At 41.3% G+C, this 14,926-nt stretch overlaps 1 protein-coding gene across 1 annotated transcript in view; it reads right to left on the bottom strand.

The window, feature by feature from the left end:
* LOC146782736 (vomeronasal type-2 receptor 26-like) overlaps positions 1–14,926 on the bottom strand; it is a 94,174-nt gene that overhangs the window by 36,635 nt on the left and 42,613 nt on the right. The window contains exon 5 of the mRNA XM_085638117.1: positions 176–299. Coding sequence (XP_085494243.1) covers positions 176–299 — 124 coding nt within the window. The remainder of the gene's footprint in view (positions 1–175; positions 300–14,926) is intronic.

Here is a 14,926-nt window from a genome sequence, read left to right as displayed (position 1 = left end):
CTTGGTTTGATTTGTGTAACATGGGGTTTTTCTTTTTTAATTTGTGAATTAGGCATTTATTAATTGTGTGATCAGTTTATCCATATGTTTTATATGAGATCTGGTCACCTGAGCAGGGTGCAGTTACAAAATGATATGCTGGTATCAAGGCTTTTGATTGGTTCTGCATACATACCTGTTTGGTTGGATATTTCCCCTGGAGGACACGGCACGCATTGGAAGCAGCAGGCAGGTTCACCTTCTCTGCCTGCCTTTCTCATACCCAGAGGGCAGCTGGGACTGCACACAGAGGTGGGCACCTAAATGCATTGACAAAGAATATTGGAGATAGTAGAAAGCAAATTTGACAGCAGGCATATTTGCATATCAATTTTGGTAAATGGAGGACTTGCAACAATGTCTACAAATGTCAGAAAATGGGTGACCTGAAAACATACTCTGTCAATGTATTTCCATTATAAGTTAGTAGAGAAATGGATAGTTTGGTGTAACCTCAGAGAGAAATCCTGAAGCAAGCATTTGTTGAAAATGTGCAACATTCCTTTTGTGCACCATTCTGGCTGCTTTCCTATTAAGACATGTGCACTCAGGTTTTATCCCCTGCATGGTACATGGCAATAGGTACTCAAGAGAAACAAGAGCACAACATTTTGCAGCCATTGCTAAAATGAATGAAGTGTCTAGGCATGAGTGCAGGAAGATGTGTAACTTCATTCATCGGGTTCAAAATGAATTGCAAATGTAAAGGTAACATTTTGGAATTTTTAAAACTCTACAAAATAATGATTCACACTGTGCAGTGAAAGGTGAAAATGCAGTGCTGAACATCAAGAAATCACAAATTTAGAGTTTGAAACACTAGCCTCTATAGTTCAGGAAACGTACGGTGACTAGTCGTATAATTAAAGACCTGCCTGACCTGTCAGTAAGTATGTGCAAAATAAATGTGGGCTGCCTGTATGCGTAGGTACAACCCAGACCTTCTTCCATGTTAGTATACGAAAGGGTTTTGGAATGCACATATTATACACATCATTAAGACGCATCTTGCCAAAGTATGTTCAAGACCTCTCACTTTACAGCGTTGGCACAAAAGGAAACACGCCTGCAGAAAACAGGAGGCATTGAAACATGCCTCTAATCGGCGCATGGCCTGACGACTGGAAGTTTGATACCTAAAAGGTGTTTCTGGCTTAGGGCCAGAAGTACGACTTGATTTTACATGTGCAAAATCACTGTTGGACATGTACAATTCCTAAATAGCGAGTTGCAATTTATGTGCGACTCGCTATTATGGAATTGTGAGTCACAATTAGGAAGGGGCATCCCCTTCCTAATTGCGTCCGCAATGCTATGTGTCACAAATTTCCACCCTCTTCAAGAGCTTGGTAATGCAGTCGCAATTTGGAAGGGCATCCCCAGGGGACCCCTTCCACTTTGTGACTGTCTCTAAAAATATATTTTAAGGGCAGGCAGTGGTCCCAGGGACCTTTGGCTGCAAAAAATGAAAAGAAAACGTTTCATATTTTTTTTTTTAATGCATCCCGTTTTCCTTTAAGGAAAACAAACTGCATTTAAAAAAAAAAGCTGCTTTATTAAAAAGCAGTCCCAGACATGGCGGTCTGCTGAGCCCAGCAGGCCACCATCCCTGGGATGACTGGCATTCCCAATGGGCTCCCAAAAAGTGTAATAACACTGTTGTACATTTCATTTAGTGCCTCACAATTTGCGACTCACAATATGTCTCAAATTGAAAGGCGCTAAATGAAAGGGTTGTACATCTGGCCCTAAGGAGCACATGCATCAAGGTAGGCTTTTGCGATTCCTTAATTGCGATTATTAAGAAATTGCAATTATGGTGGGCGTGGTTAACGCCTTACGAAGATGGCGGCTCTTCCCTGACGCTCCCGGAGTCGGGAGGACAACGCCGACTTTTTCTCTCGTAATTACGAGTACGAGGATGCCACAAAGTGAGGACAGGCTGTCTGAACATCCGGAGCACTGAATTTTGCAGTCGCTATGTCAGTAAGCTGCATTTAATCCTCTTTAATTCCCTCGGAGGCCCCGTTTTCGGAACGGCCGCCATTTTTGTTTTTTCGCCTGAGGAGAATGTAAGCTGTTGACTTGAAGAAGCATGCTGCAAAAGTGGTTTTTCTCCCTTTTGGCTATTATTCTGCTCAACTCTGGCTTTTGTCTTCATCGCTTCACCAACTTTGGACAATCTCAATGACATATTTCTGGAGAATACGAAAGGTGCGTAGTTTGTGCAGCGTCTTCTTCTCCGATTCAGCCGCCATTTTATGCACGCACTTCACGAGCGTGTTTTTCTGTACTGTTCTCCTCAGATAACACAGTTCTTCCTCATTCATGGCTGTTCTTGACGAGTGTTCTTGTCTCAGATATTGAAATAGTTTTATGGAACTGCCTCATTTTTACGGATACGTCAATTCAATGACTACTTCTCTAACTCAGTTCAAACACGCGCTTCAATGAGGCTTCCTGATACTTGCTGGATCTGACAGTGATGTTAACCATTTAACTAGTGATACTCTCCTTCTGGGTCACGTCTCTGCCCCTCTCGCTCACCTGGACTGTTGGACTTGCCTCTTATGGGGAGAACGAAAGGCTCACTTGCTAAACACCCTACTCCCAAGTATACCCTTATCAAAAATTCAAAAGTTTTTACTGCCTTCTCCAAACTAGAGGATTCACTGTTATCCTCACAAGACCCCACGGAGAATATGGATCCCTCTCCCTCGCCAGTACCTGCTGTGAAGTCTGTCACCAAACGTCTAAAGCACAACCCGCCTTCTCCTCCTAAATCGACCTCGCCTATTTCTATGGAAACACTACTGGAAGAAATCAGGGCCCTTCGTCCCTTTATGGAGGAAACAAATAATAAACTACAAGTCCTCACTGACTCTTGGGCTCAACTTGATACACGAATTACTGCAGTGGAAAGTCACATGTCTTCCTTTACGGACACTAACACCAATGTCTCTCACCTTCAATCTCAAGTGTCTGCCCTCCAACGCCAAGTCGAGGATCTTGAAAACCGTAATAGGCGGAACAACCTGCGTATTTATGGTCTGGTGGAGGGATCAGAGGGGTCGGACCCTCCTACTTTCTTTAAAACTTTCCTACCCAAGATTCTCCATATGCCAGAAGACACCGCTCTCAACATTCAGCGAGCCCATAGGTTAGGGCGTCTTCCATCGAGTGCATCTCCTTCACAGAGGCCGAGAGGTGTCATTTTGTACTTTTTGGAGTACACGGACTTGCTAAAGGTTTTATCAGCGGCCAAATCCTCTCAACGAGTCACCTGGTCCGGTGCCACTTTGTTTTTCGCTCAAGATTATGCCAAGTCCACAGCCAACAGACGTAAGGCCTTTCTTGATATGAGACCTACTCTTCGTGCCATGGGAGCACGTTATGGTCTTTTTCACCCCTGCCTCTTTAAGGTCACGTTTAATAACAAGACAACATCCTATGAAGATCCGCAGCAGTTACAGAGTTTCATAAACTTTCACAGGACGGAGACCATGGAAGCTTCGGGACCCTCGTCGTCAAATGTTACTTGATGTTCTGATGATTTTTCTTATGGTTCTTTCATTCATTGTTTCTCTTTATCACCGTCCCTCATGTATTCTTTGGTGTTCTTTGTAGTTTGGATGGTCTTCTTAATTTAATTTGAGTTGGTACCTAATCGTTTTGCTCTGTTTTAACTCCCCTATTCCTCATCGCTTACTGTGCTAAATAGTTTTTAACGTTTTTGTTTTTTGTTCCCTCTCGCATCCGTAGATATTCTATTTTATTGGCGTTTTCCCCCTCGTCCTCCGTCTGGTCAGCCTGGATGGGCTGTCTGTCTCGTGTGGCTTCTTCCCCTCCCCCTTGTTCTCTTGGATCTTCTTCATGTAAGTATGCCCTTTGTTCATTTTCTACTTTTATGCTTTCTGTGCTGTTCTCTGTCATTGTTTCTCTTCTCCTCTTTTTCTTTTTCTTTTCTCCTTTTCTTTTCTTCCCGCTTTCACCTCCCTCTTTCTACCCCCTTCTCCCCTTCTTTGGTCATTTGCAAATCCATATCCCTTGCTTCTGTTCCTTATCCCTTATCGAATTTCTTAATTCCATTGTTTTTAATCTCTTCCTCTCTTATCTTCTCCTTTGTACACTTCTGAGTTCTCATTTCTCTACTCTTTCCAATCTCAACCCTATTTATCGCATTGTATGTTCATGGTTTTTGAATTCAATCTCATCCAGCCAAGTTCAGAGTTATCACATGGAATGTTAAAGGATTGAACAATCCCATTAAAAGGCAACGAGTTCTTTCCCACTTAGCAAAGTTAAAAACTGATGTTGCTTTCCTTCAGGAAACCCACCTTCCTGAGGCTGAAGCATCTAAATTAAAAAGATGTTGGGTAGGTAATGTGTTCTCTTCTCCAGCTTTAGGTAAGAAAAATGGTGTTCTTATTCTTACTCATAAAAAGTTTAATGTATCGGTGATTTCTCAAGAAACTGATTCTGAAGGTCGTTGGTTAATTGTTAAATTACTTATTGACAAAATACCAGTGGTTTTCTTCAACGTTTATGCTCCAGTTTCAGTTGACAATGTTTTTTGGTTGCATATTTCTGATAAGTTGCTCTCCCTTACAGATGATTATATTGTTTTTGGGGGTGATTGTAATCAAGTTTGTGATCCCATTTTCGATAAGAATTCCCCAGTCAGATTTGTAAACAACAAAATGCACTCACAATTTGCTTCCACCATCCGTCAAAGGTCTTTAGTTGACATCTGGAGACTATGTCACCCTGAACTCCGTGAATATAGCTTTTTCTCCCCCCCACACAAATCACAATCCCGTATTGACTACCTCTTTTTAAGTAAACCTCTAACGCAACACGTACTTCATTCAGAAATAGGCTCCATTTTAATTTCAGACCACGCCCCGGTTTCTGTTGATTTTGACCTTCTTCCTCACACCCCAGGTGCTGGACGTTGGCGTTTTAATAATTCATTACTTACAGATCCTAATTTTTCCAGCCAGTTCAGTTCTTTTTCGTCAGAATTCTTCACCATAAACACTACTCATGATTCCTCCCCTGCTATGATTTGGGATTCTTTTAAAGCAGCTGCCAGAGGCTTTATTATTAACTTTGTTTCTCGGAAGAAAAAAGTTTTTGAGAAACAATCGGCTCAATTGCTTGCCAAAATTAAAAAATTAGAATACGCCTACTACCACTCGTACTCTGAAGCTTCTTTGAAAGATCTTATCACTGCCAAAATTACCTTCAACAAAGCATCCACAGAAGCGGCTTCTTCTTATCTCCTGAAGTGTAGTGCTCGTTACTATGGAGGTCAGAATAAAATGGGGAAACTACTGGCCAACTATCTAAAATCTCGGCGAGACAGAACTAGGATAGAGTCTCTGAAGAATTCCAATGGTGACACTCTTCTCAAGGATGAAGATATCTTAAATGAGTTTGTCTCCTTTTATAAAACTCTCTACACCCCTGAGGCCCAACCTCTTCAATCTGATCTTTCCTCCTACTTCCAATCCATCCCTTCTCCTCCCTCGCAACATATTGATTTTGATTCACTGCAGTCAGATATCACACTAGCAGAAATTTCTCATGCCGTATCGGTTTTGAGGCGAGGGAAAACCCCTGGTCCTGATGGTTTTACCATCGAATTTTATGAACACTTTTCGAAACTCCTCCTCCCACAACTTCTTCTTTTGTTTACTTCTTTTATCGCAAACGGATCATCTCAAGGTACCTTCCAAGATGCTATGATCTGCCTAATCCCCAAAGAAGGCAAGGATTCCTCTTTCTGTAAAAACTATCGCCCGATATCTTTAGTGAACACGGATTATAAAATTTTTGCTAAAATTCTTGCCTTACGTATTGACCCAATCTTACCTGAGCTTCTTGGTTCGGAACAATCGGGCTTTGTAAAAGGTCGCTTATCCTCTGATAATTCTAGAGTCTTTTTTAACATTCTTAGCAAGGCCTCTTCCTTAGACTACCCGCTTGCTGCCATAGCTTTAGACGCCGAAAAGGCTTTTGATAGGATTGGCTGGGACTTTATGTTCCGCGCTCTTCAATGGATAGGGTTTCCCTCTAAGTTAATTTCCTTTATTTCTCTCTTATACTCTGGTCCTAAAGCGTCTATTTTTGCTAATGGTAAGGTCTCCGATTATTTTTCTCTTTCAAGAGGTGTACGGCAGGGTTGCCCCCTATCCCCTCTCCTATTTGTAGTGGCATTGGAGCCTTTCCTTACCAAAATTAGACAGGACTCCCTAATTACAGGATTCCATTTAGGTACCCTCCAAGTCAAAATGTCTGTTTATGCAGACGATATTCTGTTATACTGCTCCAATCCCGATACTTCTCTTCCTCCTTTCCTTTCCCAAGTAGATGCGTTTTCAAAACTCTCAGGATACCGCCTAAATCGTGATAAATGTGAAGTCTTACCCCTCAATGTTTTGTGTCTTAAACACTATTTTGATCATACCGGTTTTTCCTGGCAATCCTCTAAATTAAAATATTTAGGATTATGGTTCTCCCCGTCTATCTCCGAAACTCTCAAACACAATTTTGATTACATTACTAAGAAGCTAAAGGACTCTATTACCAAGTGGCACCCTCTTTTTCTCTCTTGGTGGGGTAGGTTAGACTCCATTAAGATGATGCTTGCTCCCATCATTTTATATTCCCTCTCAATGATTCCTGTACACATCCCAGATTATTACTTTAAGATATTAGACCGCACTTTACTAAAATTCCTCTGGAAAGGTAAACCCCCTCGGATAGCCTTATCTACTCTCAAAAAAGATAAATTAAATGGTGGGCTTAAGTTTCCTGACTTTAAATCTTATCACCACGCATTTTCCCTGAAACAAGCCTCTTCATGGCTTTCTTCGGACCTTCCTACCTATCCTCCAATTTGGCTTAGCATCGAGAAGTTTTTTACTTCCCCCTTCGCCTTTTTGGAATCCCTTGCCTTCTCTGCGCACACTTCTTCTTTGCGTCATCCTGTTATCTCTCACACGCGAAAACTTTTAACTCCTCTCCTACCAGCCTCTTATCCCTCACGTGACTCACTTTCTCAACAACCTATTTGGCATAATAAGTTACTACGTATTAAAAATCGTGCTTTCTACTGGAAGATATGGCACTCCAAGGGCTTGAAATGGATTTCCCAACTCTTAATGGACGGTACACCTCTTCCCTTCTCAGTCCTCAAATCTGACTTTGCCCTTCCTAATTCCTGTAAAAAGCAATATGACCTTCTGCTTCCCTCTCTTCACCAATATCTCTCATCGCTCCCACCTTCTCCAAACCTCCCCACAACTTGCTCTACTTTGTTTCCATTGATAAACGCTTCCCCTTCTGCATCTTCCCTCTACAATGGTCTCTTATCTCTGGCAACGCGGTGCAAAACAAGGACTGAACTGGCATGGGAAAAAGATTTATTACATTCCTGGTCTGTCCCTTTGTGGGATAAGCTGTGGTTAAAGATTCATAAAACTTCGCGGGCGGCCAATACCACTCAGACTCTTTATTTTGTATACCACCGTGCATTATACTCACCCGCACAATTGGCTTCCTTTTCTTCCACCACTTCATCACACTGCTGGTCCTGCTCATGTTTAAAGGCTGACTTAAAACACATGCTATTTGATTGCCCTAACATTGCTAAATTCTGGCTCTTAGTTTGGTCTCAAATTAACAAGATATTTAACACTAAAGTTCCTTTTTCCCTTTCAAATATATTCCTTGGTTCCCTATCCCCCTCATGGCCTCATCCTTCACCACATTGTCAGTTAATAGATTTGTTAATTGCTATAGCCTTACATCTAATCACCCTGAATTGGAAACACGCGGATAAAGTCACTTACAGAGCCTGGTGGAACGCCATCTGTTTTAATCACAGACTTGACACCAACTATGTTACCCCTATATCACTAGCAATTAATAGGGATTTGTTATGGCTTCCTCTCACTACATATTTATCTGCTTCCCCCCCCCCCAAATACTCCCATTACTGTTATTGTGAGAACATCGGACGATGTCCGCAAACCGCCTTGATTTAATTTCGTTGTCTTTTGTTTGAATAATTTATTATTGTTCTTGTATACTGTACTCCTCCCTTTACATCACTATATGCGTTTTAGAGTTTTACAATACATGCAATGTAATGCTTCATTTTACCTCTTTTGTTGCCCTTGATTGCTCTGAACTCTCCCCAACGAAATTCTTATTGCTCCCTCCCCCTCCCTCCCCCTCTTTTCTTTTTCTCTCTCCCTTTTTCTTTTCTAGGTCACCATGTTTATTGTACCCTTTATGCTTAATATCCTTTATTGTTCATAACATAAGTACTCATGTTCTCTGACCGGATTTTCATTGTGTATTGTATTTTCTTGCTGGTCTCAATAAACTTAAACTTAAAAAAAAAAAAAAGAAATTGCAATTATGGAATCATAAAAGCCTATGCATGTAGGAATCGCTAAAAAAAAATAGCGATTCCTACACATTCCTTAATTGCTACTCGCAAATGGCCCATAGGAATGAATGGGAATTGCATGCGCAGTTTGCGAGTAACCAGTACGTACTCGCAAATTGCGCATGCAATTTCAAGGGTGCAAGGGTACCAAAAGGACACCCTGTTGCACCCCTGAAATGTGCATGTGTGCAAATGTTGCACACACACACATGCCCCAAGGGCATGTATGTTTGTAACATGGAACTTTAAAAAATGCACTTTAGTTTTTACAAATTAACATCAAGTTCAAATTGATGGTAATTTGCGACCCCTAATAGCAAAATTGCTATTTGAGATTCCTTCATGCATTGCATTTAAAGAATTGCAATTTGTGATTCCCTAATTGCAATCGCAATTTAAGTAATCGCAATTTTAGCAATTACCTAAATTGCGATTTTTGCATTTGGGATGATGCATCCAAAATGCAAAAATACCAGGCGCAAAGGGGCAGATTCTGAGAAATTGCCCGTTTGCGACCGTTTTTTCTTTCGATGCATGTTGCCCTTAATGCTTTATTTGTTCACTCCTCCGGGATACGAAACAACTTTCAGCTCCATTTTATCTTGGGAAGTATTTTTGCTTTTTTTAAAAATGCTGTTGAAAATTAACTTTCCTGCTATTCTTGGACTGTACAATGTAAGAACAGGTCTCTTTCACTTTTATTCTTTTGTCGATTGGCAATATTGAATCTTTTTCACATTCTGTTGAACACGCCTTTGCCTGGTCGCCTCTGAGAAGACCAGTGCTGCACATTGCCAGAGAAGAGATCATATATAAGAGAGGCCGGCCACTGACAGGCTGCACATCATTCTTATTTTAAGATAGGGAAGACAGATCTTTGAAATGCGATTCTTTGAGTTTTTTATGAATTTTAACACAAACTACTTCGTGATTGTTTATTAAAGAGTCGAAAACATTCACAACTTTCTGCCAATTGCTTTCTTTTTATACATCTGCTCTTGTTGCCTTTAAGTAATGTTTCTTTTTTAATGGGATTTGCAACAAAAAAGCAAAAGGTAGCTTAGAACCTTTTTATGGCGAATGTAATACTTAAAGAAAATAAATCGATACACTTGCAGACAAATGAGCAAGCAGCCGCATACAGAGGTAAACACACACTGAATAATGGATACACACTGTTAAAATGCAACCAAGGACAACAATAATGTAAGCAGAATTCAAGCAAAAGCATTGAAAGTTTCAATTTGAAACCCCAAAACCTAGTTGAGTGAGCCTAGCTATGTGACCAAAGGATCCCATATATTCAAGTGCATCTTATTTAGTCCTTAAATAGGGACAAATTAAAAAACAAAAAACAGGGCAACATAGAGCAGCAACCAAAGCTGCAATTTGTGTAATGTAAGGAGAAATAAAAACATTTCTCAGACTTTGTGCCTGCCTCAAGCAGGTGATATTTTTTGATGCAAGGGGAGATCTGACAATCATTGTAGGTCTAGGTTTACATCAAAATTCATGAGTGAAAATGTTGGGATGCCCAAGGACCACCCATGGAGCAAAGTCTTGAGGCAATTTAACACAATGTAGCACTAATTGCTAATTACACTACAAGAAGGACAGTTTTGCAGCTTAAAAAGTTCTTCTGTGGAAAGAAGTGTACTATCAAGAGCTCATTCTGCTTTGTGCCGCTTTGCCTGTCTTTGCGGTAGCGCTAAGTCTTGATAAATCTGACCCATAGTCTCATCAATCCTATATTGTGCAATCCAAATCAATCAAATGGTCACAACCAGTACCCAAATCCCCCCTCTTACCTGTCCACTTACAGTACAGACTCACGAGAAACACACCTGAAAAGCACCTAAAATTTTGGAACGCACACTTCAGGAAGCACCAAAATTCCACAGATAATTGATTGGTGGCTGCAGTTTCATTATGACGGCTTCAGGTAAATAAAAAGGAACATCTACTGCACTGTTAGGTGCTGAAAACCCATATCGTCTCACTCTTCTTTAATGGGTTCACTCTAGCCATTCATTTTCACTCCCTCCCATATTTCTCCCCCAATACGATAAACGTCCCTGACCATTTGACGCACTGAAGCAGCACCTTGATCTGCAAGAAGTCCATTACAAATGTTCAGTCAAGAATTTTAAATTGTAATATGTTTTCCTTAAATTTTGGGGGAAAGAAGAGTTGTCTGTCATCAGACTGACAACCAGATATATTTTAAAAGGTTATGAGTGATGCTCCAGATCAGCAGTGGCGGGGAATAATTACCTAACTTGAATTAGGCTAAAAAAGCAAGCAAGACTAGCTCTGTTTTTAGTGAGCTCAATGGGGACCTCCCCAAGAAATGTTTGAAAAGAAGTCTAAATGGTGCTGTACAGGACGTTTTTTCACATAAACTGATAGCGCAGGAAGCCTTTTTGACCTCAGTTGGAAAAAGTCTCTTTTTTCCTAGCTCGCATACCAAGCCCATCAACAAGGGCTGCAAGCACTCTTGGCATTGTAATATTTAACAGTGGAGGGTACCAGAAGCAGTGGTGCCTCAGAAAAGCAGGGGTATCGCTACTGAGTCAAGCTGAGAGAGACAAGGCACGGAAATGGAACAAGACACATGTATTATAAATCAAAGAAACATTTTATTCTTGACAAACATCAGAATTTGAGTTTTTCCGTGACTGTGCTCATAAATGTCTTAGAATAAGTAAAAATGCACATCTATGACAGCCTAGCCCTGGCCAAACTGTCAGCCATGCAGCTAAAATGACTAGAAAGGGTTCTCTCTGCTACAGTATAAGTAGCCTCTGCCAGTGTGCTTGGGTTCCTCTCTTGTCTTTTATGGAACTAGCATTTGGCACTTCCTACATGTTTTTATGCATGTTACGTGTTATCGTCTGTTGTTTGCATGGGGCAGAACGTTTTTTTTGTTGGATTTAATTGTTTTTTAGAAGGAGTAAATTGCAAAACGTCTATTGGTTTTATGGAAGGGTTTCTAAAACTTAGGCAAACAGAGCAGAGTACTTTTCTTACACGGACTAGGAGCCTACTAGCAATGGTTTGATTGTTTTTTAATGTGACCTTTTAACTTTATACTTGGACTCTTTGGGAACTGAGGGTCAATGTCAGCCTGACAGATATTACTTCTGGTTAGCTCAGACACCCAGGCGCTGTACATGCTCTACATGCGCAGGGGCCTGGACGCCTGAGCCAAGCTTTGTCGAGATGAAGATTTCACTACCTGAGGGCGCGACTTCATCAGCTAGGCAAAGTCCTTTGAGAGCTTCCCCCTCTTGATGAGGGGGAGCTCTCTGATAGCCTCAGACTTGGGTGCTTCCATTCTAATCCCTGAAGTGCCTAGGGCTGAGTGTCTCTCATGATGCCTCTCATAGAGTAGGGTGGGGTCAGCAACTCCCACTGACCCCTTCGAACTTATAGGAAGGGAAGTTCAACCTCCATTGACTGGCCCATGACAAGGTCAGCCAAAGAAAGAAGACGGCGGGATCATTCTGTTTTGTCTTCCATCCCCGAAGCATCCAGCTACTTCCGATGTGGTCTGCTTTCCCAACTGCCGCTTGCTAACCATGCATGTACTTTAAAAAAATATTTCAGGTGTATGTGTGCATGTATGAATGTATGTGCACGGGCATGCTTTTAATGCATGTGTGTATATCCTTGTGAATGGTGGGTGTATGTGTGCGCGCTAATGAATGGATGGGTATGAGTGAGTGTGTATGTGGATGAGTGTATGTTGTTTCTGCCTGCCCTGCAACTGCCTCAAACTACGGCCTGCTACAGGGACCACGGATTCCACCCACAAAACTTGATGGAGAAGGGGGATAAAAAAAGAGAGCGAGTGTGTGCTGTATGTGTGTGTTTATGTTGCACATTGAGTGCATGAGTGTTTGAATGGGTGTGAGAGTGTGTTCCTTATAATAAGAGAATACATTATGTAAATATATTTGTTTCTTAAAGGGGTATCTTCATAAAAACGTTGTCCTTGTTCGATATATGAGTTTGTGCTGCAACACCTAAAGTAAGAAATAAAATGTTGACATTTGTGTATTATGTGTCAATAGGGGGCTACGTGTGAGTCCAGGGGAGCATTGTGGGCTTACCAGGTGTTGTTGTGGCTACTCTTATCATAACTGAGACCCATTCCTGCTATTCCTGTGACATAGAGGTCAGACTTGTTGACATTCTGGCTGTCATCGGGATGATAGAGACCCATTCCTAACATAGTATGGATGTTCTTGTAGTTATCCCTGCCATAACAGACGCACAACCTTATCATATGATAGGCATTCTTAACATGATTGTGATGCCTGAAATAGCAATACTTGACATATAGTGGATATTACTGAAGATATTTGAGCTATTCCTGCAAAACAGAGTCCCATTATTTACCTTCAATGAGCATTTCTAGCTATTTCAATCATAATGAAGCTCCATTCTTGACATATGATTGACATTCTTGGTGGCAATCAGAAAAACAATATATTATCATCAGGAAATCTAGTGGGCATTTTGGGTGAAATATTGGTTCTTTCACACCAACACAAAATCATCCTTTACATACAAATGTCATTCATGGTATCTTTCTAGTTATTTCTGATATGACGGACATAACAAGATGAATGACAGAGTGCTGACACTTTTCAACTACTCACCCCCAGTCACAGATCTGGGTGTAGTCCATCAGTCTTTTGCTCACCATGCGACCCCAGTTTGGACCCAGCCATATGCAAATTAGTCTTGACCCTGCTTCTCGTGGTAACAGACCAGCCCGAACAGCCAAGCCAGGTCCTCCCTGGACCTGGAAAAAAGCATCCTGGGACCAGTTTCGGGGCATCACCCCTCATTAGCCAGGCTAGCTTGACTACATTGGCATGAAGAGCATGGGACCCATGTCTGGGCATACCAATCCCACTCGGGATGACAAATGCAAAAAGGACAATTGATAGACAGAATGCTGCAAAATGTCGAACATTCACCCCAGTACAGAGATCTAGGTCTAAATCCATCTTTTTTTTGCTCCCCATGCCATTCCAGTTCAGACCCAGTCATATGCAAATCAGTCGTGGCCCTGTTCCTCATGGGAACAGTCCAAGCGGAACTGCCAGCCCAGATCCTCCCTGGACTGGAAACAAGCATTCTGATATAATGCAGACCCATTTTAAAGTCTATTGGATATTCTTTATAACATTCTGACTATTGCAGATATAAAAGAGGCCCCTTCTAGAAATTTAGTGGCAATTCATTGTCATTTTATTGCTTTCTCTGACACATGTCCTTGGTCTGCATTGGGTCTTGTTCTTGACATTGACAATAGCCCTGATAAACCAGAGACCCATCTTTGGCATATGATGACTTTCTTAATGATATTCTGCCTATTCCTGGCATAACAGAGCACAGTTATTGGCATACGGGCAGCATTCCAGCTAACCTTACAATTATCGATCCCATCCTTGACATACCATATTAGACTCTGCTTGTGACATTCTGACTGTCTCTCATGGACTTCACATTTGATGTGTATTCTTTGTGCCATTCTGGTTGCTACTGACACATAAGAGGACCACTCTTGACACCCAGTGGGAACTCTGTGCAACAACTCGCCTGTTCTGTTATAAGACAAGTTCATCTTTGAAATCTAGTAGGCATTCACAGCAATATTATTACAATGCCTCACAAATACTGACCATTCCTTGACAACCTGTGAGCATCCTTATTAGCATTCTGGTGATCTCTTCAATAAGATAGGAAACAGTCAGGCTACCTGTGGGATAATAGTTGTCATCCTTAGCGTATCGTTCCCACGTTTCGCAACACTGTGACTATCCCGTAACCCATTTTTGACATATTGAGAGCATTCTTGACGTCATTGTGTCTGTCAGATTTATAAAGTTAGGAGTGGCACAGTGATGCCAGTTTTTGATTTCTTGTGGCCATTTCTGACTTAATTCTGGCTATCTCTGGCACAATGGTGGTGAACATCTAGCCTGTATAATATTAAGAATCTGATGGTAATAATGAGCATGAAAGGCATAATCTGTCCATGTGCGACAATAGTGTTCTCTGCTAAGTGTTCTCTACTAGGTTCTGCTGGTATTTTGATTATGTGCATTGAGAGATCATTAACTGCTTTACAAGTGCATAGATTCCTCTTAAAACACAAAAAGAGAGAGATTGCATGATCCACCATAAGAATGCCTATAGATGTATGTAATTGCACTGTGTGTGGTTGCTCATTTACAGGCGAAATGCCTATGTTTCGCATTCTGGTCGCCGAGCTAAGAGCCGGCGAGAGAGCTTCAAAGGACTGGTCAAATCGAAATGAAGAGCATGTGAAACAGAATTAAGATTCACATCTGCTTTTCTAGTGGCAAAAGGATCATAGGTCATCAAACCAGTTTGGGTGGGACC

The sequence above is a fragment of the Triturus cristatus genome, chromosome 12 (genome assembly GCF_964204655.1).
Source record: "Triturus cristatus chromosome 12, aTriCri1.1, whole genome shotgun sequence".
Lineage (NCBI taxonomy): Eukaryota > Metazoa > Chordata > Amphibia > Caudata > Salamandridae > Triturus > Triturus cristatus.
Note: the sequence above shows the minus strand (reverse complement) of the source record. Positions and strands in the feature narration are given on the sequence as shown.